Here is an 18,809-nt window from a genome sequence, read left to right as displayed (position 1 = left end):
GCATATATGTAACTTGTTAGCGTGTTCAGTCTATCTCGTGTACCTCTGTAACTGCATATATGTAACTTGTTAGCGTGTTCAGTCTATCCTGTGTACCTCTGTAACTGCATATATGTAACTTGTAGCGTGTTCAGTCTATCTCGTGTACCTCTGTAACTGCATATATGTAACTTGTTAGCGTGTTCAGTCTATCTCGTGTACCTCTGTAACTGCATATATGTAACTTGTTAGCGTGTTCAGTCTATCTTGTGTACCTCTGTAACTGCATATATGTAACTTGTTAGCGTGTTCAGTCTATCTTGTGTACCTCTGTAACTGCATATATGTAACTTGTTAGCGTGTTCAGTCTATCCTGTGTACCTCTGTAACTGCATATATGTAACTTGTAGCGTGTTCAGTCTATCTCGTGTACCTCTGTAACTGCATATATGTAACTTGTTAGCGTGTTCAGTCTATCTTGTGTACCTCTGTAACTGCATATATGTAACTTGTAGCGTGTTCAGTCTATCTTGTGTACCTCTGTAACTGCATATATGTAACTTGTTAGCGTGTTCAGTCTATCTCGTGTACCTCTGTAACTGCATATATGTAACTTGTTAGCGTGTTCAGTCTATCTTGTGTACCTCTGTAACTGCATATATGTAACTTGTTAGCGTGTTCAGTCTATCTCGTGTACCTCTGTAACTGCATATATGTAACTTGTTAGCGTGTTCAGTCTATCTTGTGTACCTCTGTAACTGCATATATGTAACTTGTTAGCGTGTTCAGTCTATCTCGTGTACCTCTGTAACTGCATATATGTAACTTGTTAGCGTGTTCAGTCTATCTTGTGTACCTCTGTAACTGCATATATGTAACTTGTTAGCGTGTTCAGTCTATCTTGTGTACCTCTGTAACTGCATATATGTAACTTGTTAGCGTGTTCAGTCTATCTCGTGTACCTCTGTAACTGCATATATGTAACTTGTTAGCGTGTTCAGTCTATCTTGTGTACCTCTGTAACTGCATATATGTAACTTGTAGCGTGTTCAGTCTATCTCGTGTACCTCTGTAACTGCATATATGTAACTTGTTAGCGTGTTCAGTCTATCTCGTGTACCTCTGTAACTGCATATATGTAACTTGTTAGCGTGTTCAGTCTATCTTGTGTACCTCTGTAACTGCATATATGTAACTTGTTAGCGTGTTCAGTCTATCTTGTGTACCTCTGTAACTGCATATATGTAACTTGTTAGCGTGTTCAGTCTATCTCGTGTACCTCTGTAACTGCATATATGTAACTTGTTAGCGTGTTCAGTCTATCCTGTGTACCTCTGTAACTGCATATATGTAACTTGTAGCGTGTTCAGTCTATCTCGTGTACCTCTGTAACTGCATATATGTAACTTGTTAGCGTGTTCAGTCTATCTCGTGTACCTCTGTAACTGCATATATGTAACTTGTTAGCGTGTTCAGTCTATCTTGTGTACCTCTGTAACTGCATATATGTAACTTGTTAGCGTGTTCAGTCTATCTTGTGTACCTCTGTAACTGCATATATGTAACTTGTTAGCGTGTTCAGTCTATCCTGTGTACCTCTGTAACTGCATATATGTAACTTGTAGCGTGTTCAGTCTATCTCGTGTACCTCTGTAACTGCATATATGTAACTTGTTAGCGTGTTCAGTCTATCTTGTGTACCTCTGTAACTGCATATATGTAACTTGTTAGCGTGTTCAGTCTATCTCGTGTACCTCTGTAACTGCATATATGTAACTTGTTAGCGTGTTCAGTCTATCCTGTGTACCTCTGTAACTGCATATATGTAACTTGTAGCGTGTTCAGTCTATCTCGTGTACCTCTGTAACTGCATATATGTAACTTGTTAGCGTGTTCAGTCTATCCTGTGTACCTCTGTAACTGCATATATGTAACTTGTAGCGTGTTCAGTCTATCTCGTGTACCTCTGTAACTGCATATATGTAACTTGTTAGTGTGCTTGTTGTATCTTGTGTACCTTTTGTAACTGCATATATGTAACTTGTAGCGTGTTCAGTCTATCTCGTGTACCTCTGTAACTGCATATATGTAACTTGTAGCGTGTTCAGTCTATCTCGTGTACCTCTGTAACTGCATATATGTAACTTGTAGCGTGTTCAGTCTATCTCGTGTACCTCTGTAACTGCATATATGTAACTTGTTAGCGTGTTCAGTCTATCTTGTGTACCTCTGTAACTGCATATATGTAACTTGTTAGCGTGTTCAGTCTATCTCGTGTACCTCTGTAACTGCATATATGTAACTTGTTAGCGTGTTCAGTCTATCTTGTGTACCTCTGTAACTGCATATATGTAACTTGTAGCGTGTTCAGTCTATCTCGTGTACCTCTGTAACTGCATATATGTAACTTGTTAGCGTGTTCAGTCTATCTCGTGTACCTCTGTAACTGCATATATGTAACTTGTAGCGTGTTCAGTCTATCTCGTGTACCTCTGTAACTGCATATATGTAACTTGTTAGCGTGCTTGTTGTATCTTGTGTACCTCTGTAACTGCATATATGTAACCTGTTAGCGTGTTCAGTCTATCCTGTGTACCTCTGTAACTGCATATATGTAACTTGTTAGCGTGCTTGTTGTATCTTGTGTACCTTTTGTAACTTACCTGGTTCTTTTGTAAAGCGCTCTGACACCTTTGGGTAAAGTTCACGCTATAGAAAACTGCATTAAATAAAATAAAATAAACGTGCAGGGCCCGGGTAGGGTCCAGGGAGTGGAACGTGGAAGGCACCTATATCCCCTCCCCCACCCGCACCCCCTCCGCCTCAGCCTGACGCTGTCCCTCCCCACCAGGGGCCCCGGGCCCTCAGGAAGAAAGAGGGCAGTGACCCGTGGCCCTCTCTCTCCTGTAATTATTGTAGTAACAAGACGGGGGGGGGGCGGGGGCAGCTGGGATCACTGAGGCTGTTTAACATAAACATGGGGGTGCCACCAGCAGCCCCTACCGAGGGCAGGCGAGCAGAGGGCATCTCCTGTGGGCAGACCCGGGGGGGGGGGGCTCCCCCCTCCCGTCCCCCCAGCAGACACCCGAGGCAGATGCAGGTTCTGAGATGACACCTGGGAGCAGAGGCCCAGACACCTCCCGGTCTGCCAGGCACCCTTAGACACCCCACCTGCAGGGGCACACACAGGGTGCCACCCCACAGCGAGCCCAGACCCCTCCACCCCCAGGACAGACGCAGGGGCCCCCGAGTGCAGACACAGGGGCCCAGACACCCCCGGGCCTGCCAGGCACCCTCAGACACCCCACCTGCAGGGGCAGACACAGGGTACCAACCCACAGCGAGCCCAGCATGCTCGAGATGTGAACCTTATTAAGAACCTACTAGGCCCTAATTAAAATAAAAATGAAAAGATTCACAGCCCAGCAGGGGGTGGGCCTTTCTTGGTGAATGCCCCTAGGGGAGAGGTCGCCTCAAGGGTCAGTCTGGGCACGGGCAGTCGGAGTCTGGACTCCCTGAATGTTTGTGATGCTCTGGATCTCGAAACTTTTCGAACGTCTCGTTTATTCTGCTGAAGGCAGACAGCCCTTGTGGCCTGGTGAAAGTTTTAAACACTGAGCTTAAAAGGCCAAACTGCTTTCAGCCTTCGGTGATCAGACACATAACGTGTCACTTGCAGGGCTGATGGGTTGCAGCAGCTGTGTCAGCCTTAGACCGGAAGCAACCTCCTGCTTTCAGTTTTAGCAACAACCAGAGTCCTTAAAATAAAGAACCGCTGCACACATCTGTCTGCAAAGACCTTTCACAGAGGCCAAGGGTTGGTTCTGGCGTCTGCATCCACTTCTAGAGTGTAACTCTACTTAACTCTAGATTAAGGTCCATCTCCTGAAGACATCAAGGGGCATATTACCAAGGCGGGCGAAATGAAATTATCGACGCTTTTGCGGCCGTTTTCGTCCGCAAAGCGGCGATCATTTCATCGCCCTATTAGCAAGCTGTCGCCAACATCAGTTAGCGACAGCTTTAAGGTGAAAGCGAGCGGTTTGGGCTCCGCTTTGCATGTCAGCGATATTTATCGCTAATGACATGCAAAGTGGGCGTACCCAACCCGTTAGCGACTGAAAGCAGTCGGTAACATCGCTATCGCCTATTATCAACGCAGGCGTAGCGATGGAAATATTTGCAATAAGCGCAAATATCTCCAAAACCTAACACCTGCTCAGACCACTTCTTAGCCTGTATATCCAATGGGAGGTGGATATTCAGGCTAAGACCCTATTGGTGTTGATGCCTGAATATCGCTGGGATATTCACGCATTTCGCCGCTATCACCGGATATTTTATCGCTTTAGAAATAAACGTTGCTAATAGCAGGTTATCTCTGCGATAAAATCCGGTGATGCACGTCGAAAAAAAAAATGTTGTCGCTAAGCTTATTTAGCGATAAAAATCGCGAGTTGTTGATAATATGCCCCCAAGTCCCTTAACTCAACGCTCCAAGAAACACAGACCTGGCTAGCTAAGAACCATTTAAAACTAAACACACTAAAAACAAAATTCCTCTTAATCAACCCTTCCAACCAAACAACGATCATCCGCGAGTGGATGAAGCATCTAACGGCACTCGACCGTCAACCTCTCATCATTTATTCCGCTAAATCTCTGGGAATAACCCTAGATAATAAGCTAAACATGCTAAAGCACATCAGCGCTGCAACAAAAGCAGCACATTTTCAGATAAACACACTAAGAAAATTGAAACCCTTCATACCCGCAAATGACTTCAAACAGGCTGTTCAAACTCTAGTAATTCCCAGAGTTGACTATGGCAGTGTCGCACTCTGTGGTCTACCCAAATCAACGACCACTCCTCTCAGAGCCTCAATCAAGACAGCCGCCAGACTCGTCACAGGCACCAAACGAAACGGACACATTTCTCCTGACCTTCAGGCCCTCAACTGGCTACCTTTTGAGGCCAGAATCCAGTTAAAAATCGCCTGTATGACACATAAGGCATTACATCACAAAACCCCGAGGTACCTAGCGGAGAAACTAGTACTATCAGGCGGTAACAGGTCTACCAGGAGCTCTAACAACCTTCTACTGAAACCACAACGTTTCTCCAAGAAAAAAAACATACAATCGTACCTTCTCAAGAATGGCCCCCAGGATATGGAACGCCTTACCCCCAGAAACGAGATTTAATCCATCTGCGGCTTTTTAAAAAAAGGAAGTGAAATCGATTCTCATGTCCAAATTCACTTGTACTTGCCTTATACACTCCTGTAGTTATGCGCTAATCTCTACTTGTTCCCAGTACTGTATTCATATAATTCACTGTATTTATATGTCTATGTTTGTATATGCCAGTGCTCTGATACCCGCAAGGGTCTTGTTCGCGCTATACAAACCAGTCAAAAAAAAAAAAAATCATTAAGTCTGTAGTTCTGGTGCATCAGGGGTTGTATAGTTCTTGTGCATCAGGGGCTGTGTAGTTCTGGTGCATAGGGATTGTTCTAGTTCTGGTGCATCATGGGTCGTGTAGTTCTGGTGCATCATGGGTTGTGTAGTTCTGGTGCATCAGGGATCTGTAGTTCTGGTGCATCAATCAATCAATCAATCAGAGGTTGATAAAGCGCGCTACTCACCCGTGAGGGTCTCAAGGCGGCGGGGGGAGGGTGGGTGCAGCTCTGGGTCCTTCGAAAAACTAGGTCTTGAGGCTCATCCTGAAGGTGTGCAGAGTAGGGGAGCGTCTGAGGTTGACTGGGAGTTCGTTCCAGGCCTTTGACATGATGTAGGAGAAGGCTCTACCGCCTGCTCTGGTCCTGCGGATACACAAGGTCGTTGCTAGGGCGAGGTCAGCGGAGCGGGGTCTCTCTTGGGTACGTGGAAAGAGACTCTTTCATTGAAGTATTTGGGCCCGATGTTGTGGCGGGATTTGTAGGCGTGGGTGAGTAGCTTGAAGAATACCCTCTTCTTGATGGGGAGCCAGTGGAGGTCTCGTAGGTGCGGGGTCACGTGCTCATGTCGTGGGGTTCCGAGGACGAGTCTGGCTGTGGTGTTCTGGATGGTTTGGAGCTTGTGTAGCAGGGTATTGTTGATTCCAGCATAGAGGGCGTTACCGCAGTCCCGTCTGCTAGTTACAAGAGCGTGGATGACGGTCTTTCTGCATTCATGGGGGATCCACTTGAAGGTTTTGCGGAGGATGGGGAGCGAGTTGAAGCAGGTCAAGGGGACGGCTTTAATCTGGCGAGTCATGGTGAGGGAAGAGTCTAGGATGATGCAGAGGATACGGGCGTGGTCCGTCGGGGTGGGTGTGTTTCCGAGGGCAGGGGATGACCAGGAGCTGTCCTACACTGTGGGGGAGGGACCGAGGACGAGGATCTCGATCTTCTCCGAGTTCAGTTTTAGGCAGCTGTCGCTCATCCAGGCTGTGACGTCTTTCATTCCTTCTTGAAAGCTGAGTCTGGTGTTTTCGGGGTTCTTCGTGAGAGAGAGGATGAGCTGGGTGTTGTTGGCGTGAGACACCGTGCTCAGCCTGTGCTGCCCGACTATGGCGGCGTGGGGGACCATGTAGATGTTGAAGAGCGTGGGGCTGAGTGAGGATTCTTGCGGTACACCGCAGTTGATCCTGTGTGTTCGGAGAGGAATGGTTGGAGTCTGATCCTTTGGGTTCTGCCGGTGAGAAAGGAGTGGATCTGGTCGAGGGCGGTTCCCTGTAGGCCGGCGTCGTGGGGTCTGGCGGCGAGAGTGTGGTGGCAGACTGTGTCGAAGGCTGTGGAGAGGTCTAGTAGGATGAGGGCCACAGTGTGGCCCTGGTCAAGTAGGTTGCGGACGTCATCGGTGGTGGTGAGGAGGGCGGTCTGGATTGGTGTCACTACAACGCATGCTTTTACATCGCATGCCTTTACAACGCGGTTTTTACCACGCATACCATTACAACGCATAGCGCTTTGGGGTGCTGGATAGTGAATAGTTTAATTTACTATTCCAACTCCAGTCCCCGTGGACACTAGGGAAGGTTATTGGATAGTAAATTAACCTATTCCCTATCCTAGAGCGCCCCCCAGCGCAATGCGTTGTAATGGTTTGCGTGGTAAAAGTTGCGATGTAATGGTAGTGCGTTGTAAAAAATTCGTTGTAACCGTGCCACACCGGTCAGTTGGGTGTTGACAAATCTCTCTGTGACTTTGGCTGAAAAGGGAAGAAGGGAGATTGGCCGGTAGTTTTTCAGGTCCGTCGGGTCTGCCGAGGGTTTCTTGAGGAGGGGCCTGACTTCTGCCCACTTCCAGTCGTCGGGGAAGATGCCGGATTTGAGGGAGGCGTTGATGGCCTGGCCTAGTTCGGGGGCTATCGTGGCGGCGGTGCACAGGGGTCCGTGCGGGCTCCTGAGTGGGTGTTCTTCATGGTTGCGGTGGTGTCTTCCGTGATAGCAGGTTTCCAGGTGGTGATGGTCGGCTGGTTGTCGGTGGTGGAGAGGGGGTGGTGTCCGGAGTCTGTTCGCTGAAGTTGTTGTAGAGGGCCTTGATTTTCAGGTGGAAGTAGGAGCTGAGCATGTTGCAGAGCTCCTAGGATGGAGTGATGTTCGAGGCTTCGCTGGGGTGTTTGGTGAACTGCTATTTGATGTTGAAGAGTTCCTTTGCGTTACTTGCGTTAGAGTGGATTTTGTTCTTGATAAAGGTCCTCTTGGTGGCTCTTATGCGCTGGTGATATTCGTTGATGGCGTTCCTGCAGTTGTTCAGGTATTCTGTGATTTTCTTGTTCCGCATCAGGGATTGTTCTAGCTCTGGTGCATCAGGGATTGTTCTAGTTCTGGTGCATCTGGGATTGTTCTAGTTCTGGTGCATCTGGGATCGTGTAGTTCTGGTGCATCAGGGATTGTTCTAGTTCTGGTGCATCTGGGATTGTTCTAGTTCTGGTGCATCTGGGATCGTGTAGTTCTGGTGCATCAGGGATTGTTCTAGTTCTGGTGCATCTGGGATCGTGTAGTTCTGGTGCATCTGGGATTGTTCTAGTTCTGGTGCATCTGGGATCGTGTAGTTCTTGTGCATCTGGGATCGTGTAGTTCTGGTGCATCTGGGATTGTTCTAGTTCTGGTGCATCTGGGATCGTGTAGTTCTGGTGCATCAGGGATTGTTCTAGTTCTGGTGCATCTGGGATCGTGTAGTTCTGGTGCATCTGGGATTGTTCTAGTTCTGGTGCATCTGGGATTGTTCTAGTTCTGGTGCATCTGGGATCGTGTAGTTCTGGTGCATCTGGGATTGTTCTAGTTCTGGTGCATCTGGGATTGTTCTAGTTCTGGTGCATCTGGGATCGTGTAGTTCTGGTGCATCTGGGATTGTTCTAGTTCTGGTGCATCTGGGATCGTGTAGTTCTGGTGCATCAGGGATTGTTCTAGTTCTGGTGCATCTGGGATCGTGTAATTCTGGTGCATCTGGGATTGTTCTAGTTCTGGTGCATCTGGGATTGTTCTAGTTCTGGTGCATCTGGGATCGTGTAGTTCTGGTGCATCAGGGATTGTTCTAGTTCTGGTGCATCTGGGATTGTTCTAGTTCTGGTGCATCTGGGATCGTGTAGTTCTGGTGCATCTGGGATTGTTCTAGTTCTGGTGCATCTGGGATCGTGTAGTTCTAGTGCATCAGGGATTGTTCTAGTTCTGGTGCATCTGGGATCGTGTAGTTCTGGTGCATCAGGGATTGTTCTAGTTCTGGTGCATCTGGGATCGTGTAGTTCTGGTGCATCTGGGATTGTTCTAGTTCTGGTGCATCTGGGATTGTGTAGTTCTGGTGCATCAGGGATTGTTCTAGTTCTGGTGCATCTGGGATCGTGTAGTTCTGGTGCATCTGGGATTGTTCTAGTTCTGGTGCATCTGGGATCGTGTAGTTCTGGTGCATCTGGGATTGTTCTAGTTCTGGTGCATCTGGGATTGTTCTAGTTCTGGTGCATCTGGGATCGTGTAGTTCTGGTGCATCTGGGATTGTTCTAGTTCTGGTGCATCTGGGATCGTGTAGTTCTGGTGCATCAGGGATTGTTCTAGTTCTGGTGCATCTGGGATTGTTCTAGTTCTGGTGCATCTGGGATCGTGTAGTTCTGGTGCATCTGGGATTGTTCTAGTTCTGGTGCATCTGGGATTGTGTAGTTCTTGTGCATCTGGGATCGTGTAGTTCTGGTGCATCTGGGATTGTTCTAGTTCTGGTGCATCTGGGATCGTGTAGTTCTGGTGCATCAGGGATTGTTCTAGTTCTGGTGCATCTGGGATCGTGTAGTTCTGGTGCATCTGGGATTGTTCTAGTTCTGGTGCATCTGGGATTGTTCTAGTTCTGGTGCATCTGGGATCGTGTAGTTCTGGTGCATCTGGGATTGTTCTAGTTCTGGTGCATCTGGGATCGTGTAGTTCTGGTGCATCAGGGATTGTTCTAGTTCTGGTGCATCTGGGATTGTTCTGGTTCTGGTGCATCTGGGATTGTTCTAGTTCTGGTGCATCTGGGATTGTTCTAGTTCTGGTGCATCTGGGATTGTTCTAGTTCTGGTGCATCTGGGATCGTGTAGTTCTGGTGCATCTGGGATTGTTCTAGTTCTGGTGCATCTGGGATCGTGTAGTTCTGGTGCATCTGGGATTGTTCTAGTTCTGGTGCATCTGGGATTGTGTAGTTCTTGTGCATCAGGGATTGTGTCATTCTGGTGCATCAGGGATTGTTCTAGTTCTGGTGCATCAGGGATTGTGTCATTCTGGTGCATCATGGGTTGTGTAGTTCTGGTGTATCAGGGATCGTGTAGTTCTGGTGCATCAGGGATTGTGTCATTCTGGTGCATCATGGGTTGTGTAGTTTTGGTGCATCAGGGATCGGGTAGTTCTGGTGCATCATGGGTTGTGTAGTTCTGGTGCATCAGGGATTGTGTCATTCTGGTGCATCATGGGTTGTGTAGTTCTGGTGCATCAAGAATTGTGTAGTTCTGCCTTTACTATTTAAAGTCTGTGGCCCAATTCAACATTGAAAGTGTAAAGGTACGGGCGGAGTTATGTGACTCTTTTTTTCTCAATTCCCCTACAGGTGTAATAGTATAACTGGAATGCCACACCAGGCACAGGTTTCCAGGCTTATTGTTGTGTCTGTTTTGTGTCTATTTTGTGTCACTGTTTTGAGGCTTCCTAAATACCTAGTGCAGAATTGTACAATTCTGCAAAGCCAGAAGTAGAATATTTTTCCATCTAGAAAACCCTTCCCCATGAAAATGCCTGGGGTAACTGAAATGAGATTTGAGCTTAATGACATCACAGGAAGTGATATCATATGACATTTAACTCTGAATCTTCCCGGGAAGTAATGTAACACGACCTTAACCGTTATGATTTCACAATAATAACCATGGCTTAAGTTCTATAAACACTGCTTGAATGATAGAAATGACAACAAAGACAAGTGGTGGTTGTCACCTCCGTGTGACCTTTTGCAGACTCCAGGAGGATGTTTACCAGGAGTGATAGTGACACAGATCCATGCCCACGCACTCCTCACCCACGCACACAAAGCTCTCCATAACCTCAACAACCGCCTCACCTTCTACACTCCGACCCACCAGCTCCGCTCCGCCAGCCTCGCCCTCGCCACCATCCCACGAATTCGCAGAACCACCACCGGAGGAAGATAGTTCTCCTACCTGGCCGCCAAGACATGGAACTCCCTCCCCACCCACCTGCGAATGACCCAGGACCACCTCACCTTCAGGAAGCTCCTCAAGACCTGGCTCTTCGAGCAGTAGCTGACCCCTCCCCCCCCCAGCGCCTTGAGACCCTACCGGGTGAGCAGTGCGCTCTATAAATGTATTGATTGGTTGGCCTACAGATTTACCATAACAAGCACGAGATGATGGACGGAGCGCTGAAACTTTTCAGACACTTACCCGCTGTCACAGATCTGGGTTAAATTCATCATCGTCCTTTAGCTCACTCCGCCACCCCAGTTTGGACCCAGCCATATGCAAATAAGTCTTAACCATGTGCCTCATGGTAACAGTCCAGCCCTAGCAGATTTACCATCGCAGCCACTCCCCCGCCCCTTCTGGCCTCACCGTCTTGACGTCTCCAGTGATGTCATCCAGGCTCGTGGACAGCAGGTGGTCGTCCAGACCCACGTAGACCCTTCCACTGTCCTCGTCCAGGAGCAGGGAGTGCAGGTCGGTGGCATTGATGGGCAGGAACAGCATCCTCCCGCTCTGGAGCAGCTCTGCAAGGAAAGCACAGAGGCAGGTGTCAGCCTCAGAAACTGCCCCGGGATGGAGGGAGTACTGCCCTACCAGTCGTCCGGACAGTAACAGTTAATGCTGAGACACTGCCCGGTTAAGAGGTAACAGGTCCAGAAAAGTAGTGTATGGAGAGGGTAAAAAAGTTAACTTGAGGGCAGTTAGGACACGAGGTGAACATTACACTACATTACACTACATCCGCCCAGCGTCACACAAAGTACAAAGTGAACGGGAGCCAGGGCTGGTCCTCAGGGGGGCTTCTAGGTGCTATCAATGGGGGCCTCGGGGGCCGAGGCTGATGGCAGGGTGTGTAGGGGGCTTCCATGGGGATGCACTACATAGACTAAGGGTAGCATTCGCATAAAGGGTTCACACCTGACGAAGAACACTATGGGACATATTCACAAGGAAGTGGCGGAGTGTGGCGTTAGCCTCCTTGATTTAACGCTGCGCTCCGCCACTCCTGAAACGCAGGGCTGCACCGTGTTTACAATAATACAGTGCAACCTTGCATTTTCTCCTGCGCTGGTGATAATTTAACTGCCTAGCGCCAACGCAGGCCCTCTTGCACCCTAGTGCAAGGGTGCCTGCATTAAGGGGAATGATTGTTTATGTGCCGGAAGGTCCCCCCTTCGTGCACATAAACAAGCTGAAATTGTGTTTTGTAACTTCTATATGTGCTGCTCAATGCAGCACACACACAAGTTGTAAAACAGCATTTTTAAAGAAAATTATTCTTTATATGTAGAATGTCCTTTTGCTGTTTCCATGTGTGCGGCACAATGCAGCACACATGGGAATGGCAAAACAAGGAGAAATTAAACATGTATTCTCATTGCTCCAGGGTAAGACCAGGTTTTCCCTGATCTTAATTTTGCTGCTGCCCCGTATTCATGCCGCCCTTGTAAATATGGTTCAAATCGATGGGTGTTGCAGTGGAGCGCCCACCACAATACCCATTGCCCACCTCTTTGTGGTGACCATAGGGGCTTGTAAATATGACCCCGTATTCTTTGTTGATGATGTAAAACTTAAGGGGGGGATATTTACGAGCCCCTATTGTCACCACAACGTCCGTTTTTTCGATGTTGTGGTGGCGATAGGAGCTGTGCCTTATTTACAAGGCAGCGTTAAGCCACCTAGCATGGCTTAAAGACGCCTTGTAAATAAGGCCCCCTTTCACGCAGTAATAGCGTGAAAAGGGAGGGCAATGGGTGTTCCACTGCAACGTCCATTGTTTCAGAAACTGCCCCATATTTACAATGGCAGCGTAAATATGGGGCCGCGCCAAAATTAAGATATGAGACATCAACCTGGGGCCTCATTTACGAGGCCCTAGCAGCACTTTTGCGCCGCTGGAGCGTCACTTTTTTATGCTCCACTGGTGCAAGTGCTGCAGAATACATGCAAGGCCACGCAAAGCCACTTTGCGTGGCTTTCCATGACCTTGTAAATTTGTGCCCCTTGCACGCAGAACACTGCTTGAAAGGAGCGCTCAACGGGTGCTGCTGTGGGTGTTCCCACGCAACACCCGTGGAATCTGAAGCATTCCCAGATTTACTAGGAATCGTTAACGTGGGAAAGCGTCAGATCACTTTGCCTCTCAGGGGAGGCGTGGGAGAGGCACAACGAAGAGACATCCTTTTATTCCGCCTCATTTTTTCCTCTTTCTATCCGTGAAGAAAGAAGAACCTGCCATCAATGATTGTTTTTTTGCAGGAAGTTACCCTTCCTGCACAAAAATAATCATACCCGCAATGCAGGCCCCCTTGCAACACGACGTAATGGTGTCTGCGTTGGTGCGCGGCTGCTGTTCGTGCGCCGGTGCAGGGGAGAAGGACAGGAATGCGCCGTATCTTGTAGATGCAACGCCTTTCTGCCCTTTTCTTTTGGCACACGGCAGCGACGCAGGGAGGCCTGTGGCGCTGTAGCGCGTTAACAGTTTGTAAATGAGCCCCTGATCTCAACGCAGACACCGTTGCACCGTGGTGCAATGGTGCCTGCCTTGGTGCGTGGCAGGGATTATTGCCCCCGCGCTGTGACAGAGGACAGGAAGTGGTTAATAATTCTACAAGGAGCTTCCCTGGGTGCTTCAGGGCTTAAAAGTGAAGTGTCCAGGTCTGAAGCTAACAATGTCAGTGTCCTTCGTCATGAGGGAAATGACCACCAAGTGATTTGCTGTGCTGTGCTGAGCTAAGCAGGTCCCGCCAACAGGGCTGTGACATCTTCAGCCCGGAAAAGTTCGTCAGGCAGCCAGGCGATGACCCATTTACTGCAAGCACGCCGCGTGGCTGCCTGCCGTGAACATGCAGTGCGCATGTTAGGCTGACCTTTGCTTAGCCTGACAGACACCCTTCATGTTTGGAAAAAAGGTGGGGGCGGGCCCCTCCGCCCTTAAGGACAGGCCGCCACCGATCATCAGGCCTTTCTTTTACAAATCATTTTTCCAGGTGTGCTAGTTTGATTTGTTTAATTGATCTGAACCAGAATCACAACTTTCAGAAATGCAACAAACTGTTAAAGGAAACCTCCGGGCAGAACAAAGGCGCCCCCATAACATGGAGCGATTTGGTAACCCTATATCTGGCCCGGGGCATTCCTGGGCCTTTGTGAGTCAGAAACAAGATATAGATGTGAAGAGTGAGCAGCTGTTCCCGGTCTTGGAAGGGGTCTGATCACCGCATCATTAGTCACCTCTTCAGGTAAACGTCAATCATCGGCCCTTGTGGAGTAGAGACGCTTCATAGCTGGCCTTAAGGTACCCATGTCTCGGTCTCTGGGGTTAGGAGGGATCTTACTGACATGTCTGCCGGATCTATTCACAACTCCTGGGACCTTGTACACCCATCAGTAAGTGCAGATCAGGTACAAATCGCCTTAAGACAGTTTTCGTACTAACCTGTATCGTAATACTCAATCTGGCTTCCGTGCAAATTTCAGCACGGAGACCGCGCTCCTTGAAGTCACAGATGCCATCAGGGAGGAGTTGGATGTTGGTAAAAAAGTGGTACTGATTATGCTGGACCTGTCGGCGGCGTTCGACACCGTTCCCCACGCACTTCTTCTTTCCAGACTCTGGGACTTTGGTCTGCGGGGAACGGTGTGGAATTGGCTTAAATCCTTCTTAGCCGACCGCCGGCAGACAATCTGGGCGCCACCCTTCTCTGCTGAAATGTCACCACTTGAAGTGGGGGTCCCTCAAGGTTCCATCTTGAGCCCCCTCCTGTTCAACATCTTTATGGCCCCCCTGGCGGTGACAGCGGAGGCTTTTGGCGCCCGGATTGTCAGCTATGCTGACGACACCCAGCTCCTCTTTGTAAGTAACAGGGATGGTCAGTTTGATGGTGTCCAGGTCAACGGATGTTTGAATGCTGTTTTCGAGTGGTTTGGACGCCATGGGCTGAAGTGCAACGCCGACAAGTCGGAGCTGCTCTTCTTTGGCTGTACATCTGAACCCGATTGGAAAACCTGGTGGCCGAAAGATATGTCTCCTCCCACTAGCTCGTCTGTGAAAGCCAAAAATTTGGGAGTGGTGATTGACAACAAGCTATCTTTCGGACCACATATTTCATCTCTCACTGGGAAATGCTTCGGCATCCTGCGGATGCTTCGCAAATTTCTCCCCCTAGTCTCTATCCAGCACAGAAAAATTATTGTCCAGGCACTGATCTGCTCCAGGCTGGACTATGCAAACATTCTGTTTCTGGGACTTCCCAAATATTTGGTCAGGCGTCTGCAAATCGCCCAGAATTCTGCAGCCCGAGCCATTTTTGGTCTTCCAAGGAAAGCCAGAGCCACGGATCTTCTTGCCACATTGCATTGGCTCCCAGTTGCAAAAAGGATTCTGTTTAAAACTTTGACCACGACTTTCAAGGCCTTGCATGGCATAGGCCCCAAATATATCTCCAAACGACTGTCTTGGTATACCCCTCCTAGATCTCTTAGATCCTCGTCCTTATCAAAGATGAGTGTTCCCACTATTAAACGGGCAAGAGCAGGAGGACGGTCTTTTCGTCACTTAGCCCCTCATGCCTGGAATGATCTTCCAATCTCTCTAAGACAGGCCTCTAGTCTTCTGTCTTTCCGCAAGGCCCTTAAGACTTGGCTCTTCCCGTAATCTTGATGCTGTTTCTGTGTTTGTATGCCCTTTTGGTGTTATGTTTTTCCCCATCTTCGGTTGGGAGTCTTCGGTAAAGCGCCGGGATACTCCAGTGGAGTGGCCGTGCGCTATAGAAGTGTACAAATAACATAACATAACATAACATAACAGGAAGTGGAGGTAATTGTGTTCACCCCTTGTGTGTATATCTTTACCTGGTGGAGAGGGCCTGTTGGAGTCTGTGCTGTAACAATGATGCATTATGGGGGTTGTTTAGGCAGCAGCGCTGTAAATAGTGACGTGTGTTTGCTGTTTGCACGGCTTCCGTCAGAGAGAAAATACTTTATGATATTTAGATTCGACCAAGGGAATAGTGAAGATTCTTTTCTGTGCCCAGTCACTGACCAAATCGCACCGAATGTCTGCTATCCAACCGCTGGTAAACAGTAACGTTTCACCGGCCTTCATCAAGCCCTGCACCCGTCTCTCATCTGATTGGCTGTCCTGTAAAGAGCAACATTTCTTTGACCAGTCTCCATGCTTTAGCAGGAGGCGGTACATAGTTTCGCTTCTTTGCTGTTGCCATGACCACCGGCCAAACAGTAAATAATATCTCTTATTTACTGGTGGGCCGGTAGAATCCACATTCAGGGGCATATTAGTAAGGGCGTCTTCGCCGCTTTAGCAACACTTTTTGCCGCTAAAGCGGCGATATTTTAATCGCCCTATCAGCAAGCTGTCGCTAACAGCTGTTAGCGACAGCTTTCTGGCAAAAGCGACTGCTTTGGGGGCCGCTTTGCATGTCAGCGATATTTATCGCTAATGACATGCAAAGTAGGCGTTCCCGACCAAAAGCCCACGGAAACAGCCGCTAACACGCGTAACACCTATTAGCAATGAGGCTTGCCCCGGTTAGCGATGAAAATAGTCGCGCTAACCGGGGTTATCGCAGGAATTTTTACACCTGCTAAATTCCTGACTTAGCCATTATCCTCAATGGGAGGTGGATTCTACGGCTAAATCCCCCCCCCCCCCCTGCCTATTAGCAAGCTTTACGTCAGCGATAAAAGTTTAATCACTTTTTCACTTGTGTTTTTGGTGGATTTTGCCGCTATTGCTGGATTTTCTATCGCATTGGAGATACACGTTGGTAATAACGCGCTATCTCCGCAATAGGATCCAGCGATAGACGGCGATAAAAAAATATGCGCTAAACGCGATTTGCGATATTTATCGCACGCTCTTGCTAATATGCCCCTCAATTCACTATTCATCCGCAAATTAGCGGCCACCGTATAAAAGTTATATAGAAATAAGACGCATGAAACGGTTACAGAAAATTGAAGCGCCGATCTGAAGTGAAAGCCCAAACTCTGCAAACTGTGAATGAAGCGCAAAAGAACAGAGCAGTTAAGGGGTCAAACGTCAACAAAACTGACAATAGGATTGTTGCAAAGGTCCGGTTTCCAGCCTCAGAGGCATCGCAACCTGTACCGAAGATTTCTCTTGGCAAATAGTGTGTATTTTTTTATTTTTTATTTTAGGCAACTTCACGAACGTCAAAAAACGCAAATTTTTGAAAATTGCAAAGGGAAAATCATATAAGTTAAACATTTGCGGTGGAATAACTCCTGCAAAAGTATACACGTGTTTTTTGTGGCAATAGTTTATCTCATAAAAAAGATTGCTAAATAACTCTTCCCAAAAAATATTTGCAAGATTTTCTGTCTTTGATTAGTTTTATTAGGCGGTAAAACTTGTAACTGTGTATGTGTTTCAAAGCCTTCTGAAAGGCCTTTGATTCAATCTTGGAACCGGAACTAAACATCAAGTTACTGCCAGCGGGCATAGGGGCATAGGGGCATAGGGGCATAGGGGCAGGGGTCACCTGTGACACAAGGTCTATGACCAGGCCCACCCCCTCACCCCCCCCACACACTAGCTCAGGGTCACTTGTGAGACAAGATGTGTAAATCTCGCCCTCCCCATCGGCTCTGGGTCACCTGTGACTCTGTGAACCTCGGCCCCCCCACCGCCTCGTGCTCACCTGTGACGCTGTGAACCACGTTCACCTGTGGCACAAGATCTCTCGCCCCCACCCACCACCCCCCCCCCCGCCACTGGCTCGGGGTCTCATGTATCAGTTCTGTTCCTATTGTGAAGCGCTCTGACACATTCGGGTAAAGTCCGCGCTATATAAAAACGCATAAATAAATAAATAAATAAATAAATAAACCTGTAACTGTGCCATGACGTACTAGTTCCCCATGTGTATCCCTCAGTGAACCATAAGAACATGGAAAGGAGATATAAAAAGGCAATAGTCGGTATGTCCGGTTGTATGTCATTACAACGCCGGCTTTTACCCCGCATGCCATTACAACGCGGGGATTACAACGAAAGTCGTTACAACGACTTTCGCTGGAGGGCGCTGGATAGTGGAATAGTTTAATTTTCTATTCCAACTCCAGCCCATGTTGACAGTAGGGAAGGTGTTGGATAGAAAATTAAACTATTCCCTATCCAACAGCGCCCTCCAGCGAAAGTCGTTGTAACGACTTTCGTTGTAATCCCTGTGTTGTAATGGCAGTGCGGGGTAATCCCCGTGTTGTAATGGCAGTGCGGGGTAATCCCCGCGTTGTAATGGCAGTGCGGGGTAATCCCCGCGTTGTAATGGCTGTTCTCCGTATGTCCAGATATATTCTTTTATATTCCCATCTTTTGCATAGGGGCTGTATTTGCTTAAATGAACCTTATTGTTCATACAGGTTGATTTATCCTCATTTGTGAGGCGCTATCATTCGCGCAAAGGGGACGTTTTGAGTCTAACATATAATTTCATGCATTTGTAATAATGAAACATGGCAAGAAGTTAAAGTGTGTTTGTTTCTAGTTCTTTTGTTATTTCATCAGCCCGCATTGCAATGCCGAAGTCATTTATTTTTCAAAACGTTGAGCCTGACATCCCGGTCTCACAGGAAGCTGCAGAAAGTAAACGGTGCTCACAGAGCGACTCTTTACCTTTTGTTGTTTCTGGGACACCAGGGGCCAGATGTAGGTAATTTGATTTTACCGACTCATAAATACCGAATTTTACCGATTCGGTATTTATGAATCGGTAAAATAGAAGGAGGGAGATTTAGGTAAATTCGGTAATTGAATTACCGAATCTGTAAAAATCGGTATTTACCGAATCGGTAAATACCGATTCGGTAATGCCCATTGATTCCTATGGGCCTTTGAAGCCCATAGGAATCAATGGGCATTACCGATTCGGTAAATACCGATTCCAGCACGGGTGCAGGGGGTGTCACTTTGACACCCTCTAGCACCCCAAATACAGGCATGTGTGCCATGTGGCACACAGACATGCCCTAAGGGCATGTCTGTTTGTCACATGGCATAGGTGTGCATGCACACATGTGCATGCACACCTGGATTCGGTATTTTACCACCCAATTGGATTGGGTGGTAAAATACCGAATCT

General features: G+C 47.9%; 1 protein-coding gene across 2 annotated transcripts in view; it reads right to left on the bottom strand.

Moving 5' to 3' along the window:
- The window catches only part of LOC144782495 (semaphorin-3A-like), a 267,163-nt gene that overhangs the window by 148,670 nt on the left and 99,684 nt on the right, over positions 1-18,809 (bottom strand). For both annotated transcript variants that reach the window (XM_078661881.1, XM_078661882.1), the window contains one exon: positions 11,050-11,204. In XM_078661881.1, the coding sequence (XP_078518007.1) occupies positions 11,050-11,204 (155 nt within the window). The remainder of the gene's footprint in view (positions 1-11,049; positions 11,205-18,809) is intronic.

This window comes from Lissotriton helveticus, chromosome 9 (genome assembly GCF_964261635.1).
Source record: "Lissotriton helveticus chromosome 9, aLisHel1.1, whole genome shotgun sequence".
In the NCBI taxonomy this organism is placed as follows: domain Eukaryota; kingdom Metazoa; phylum Chordata; class Amphibia; order Caudata; family Salamandridae; genus Lissotriton; species Lissotriton helveticus.
This window is presented reverse-complemented; position numbering and strand designations above follow the sequence as displayed.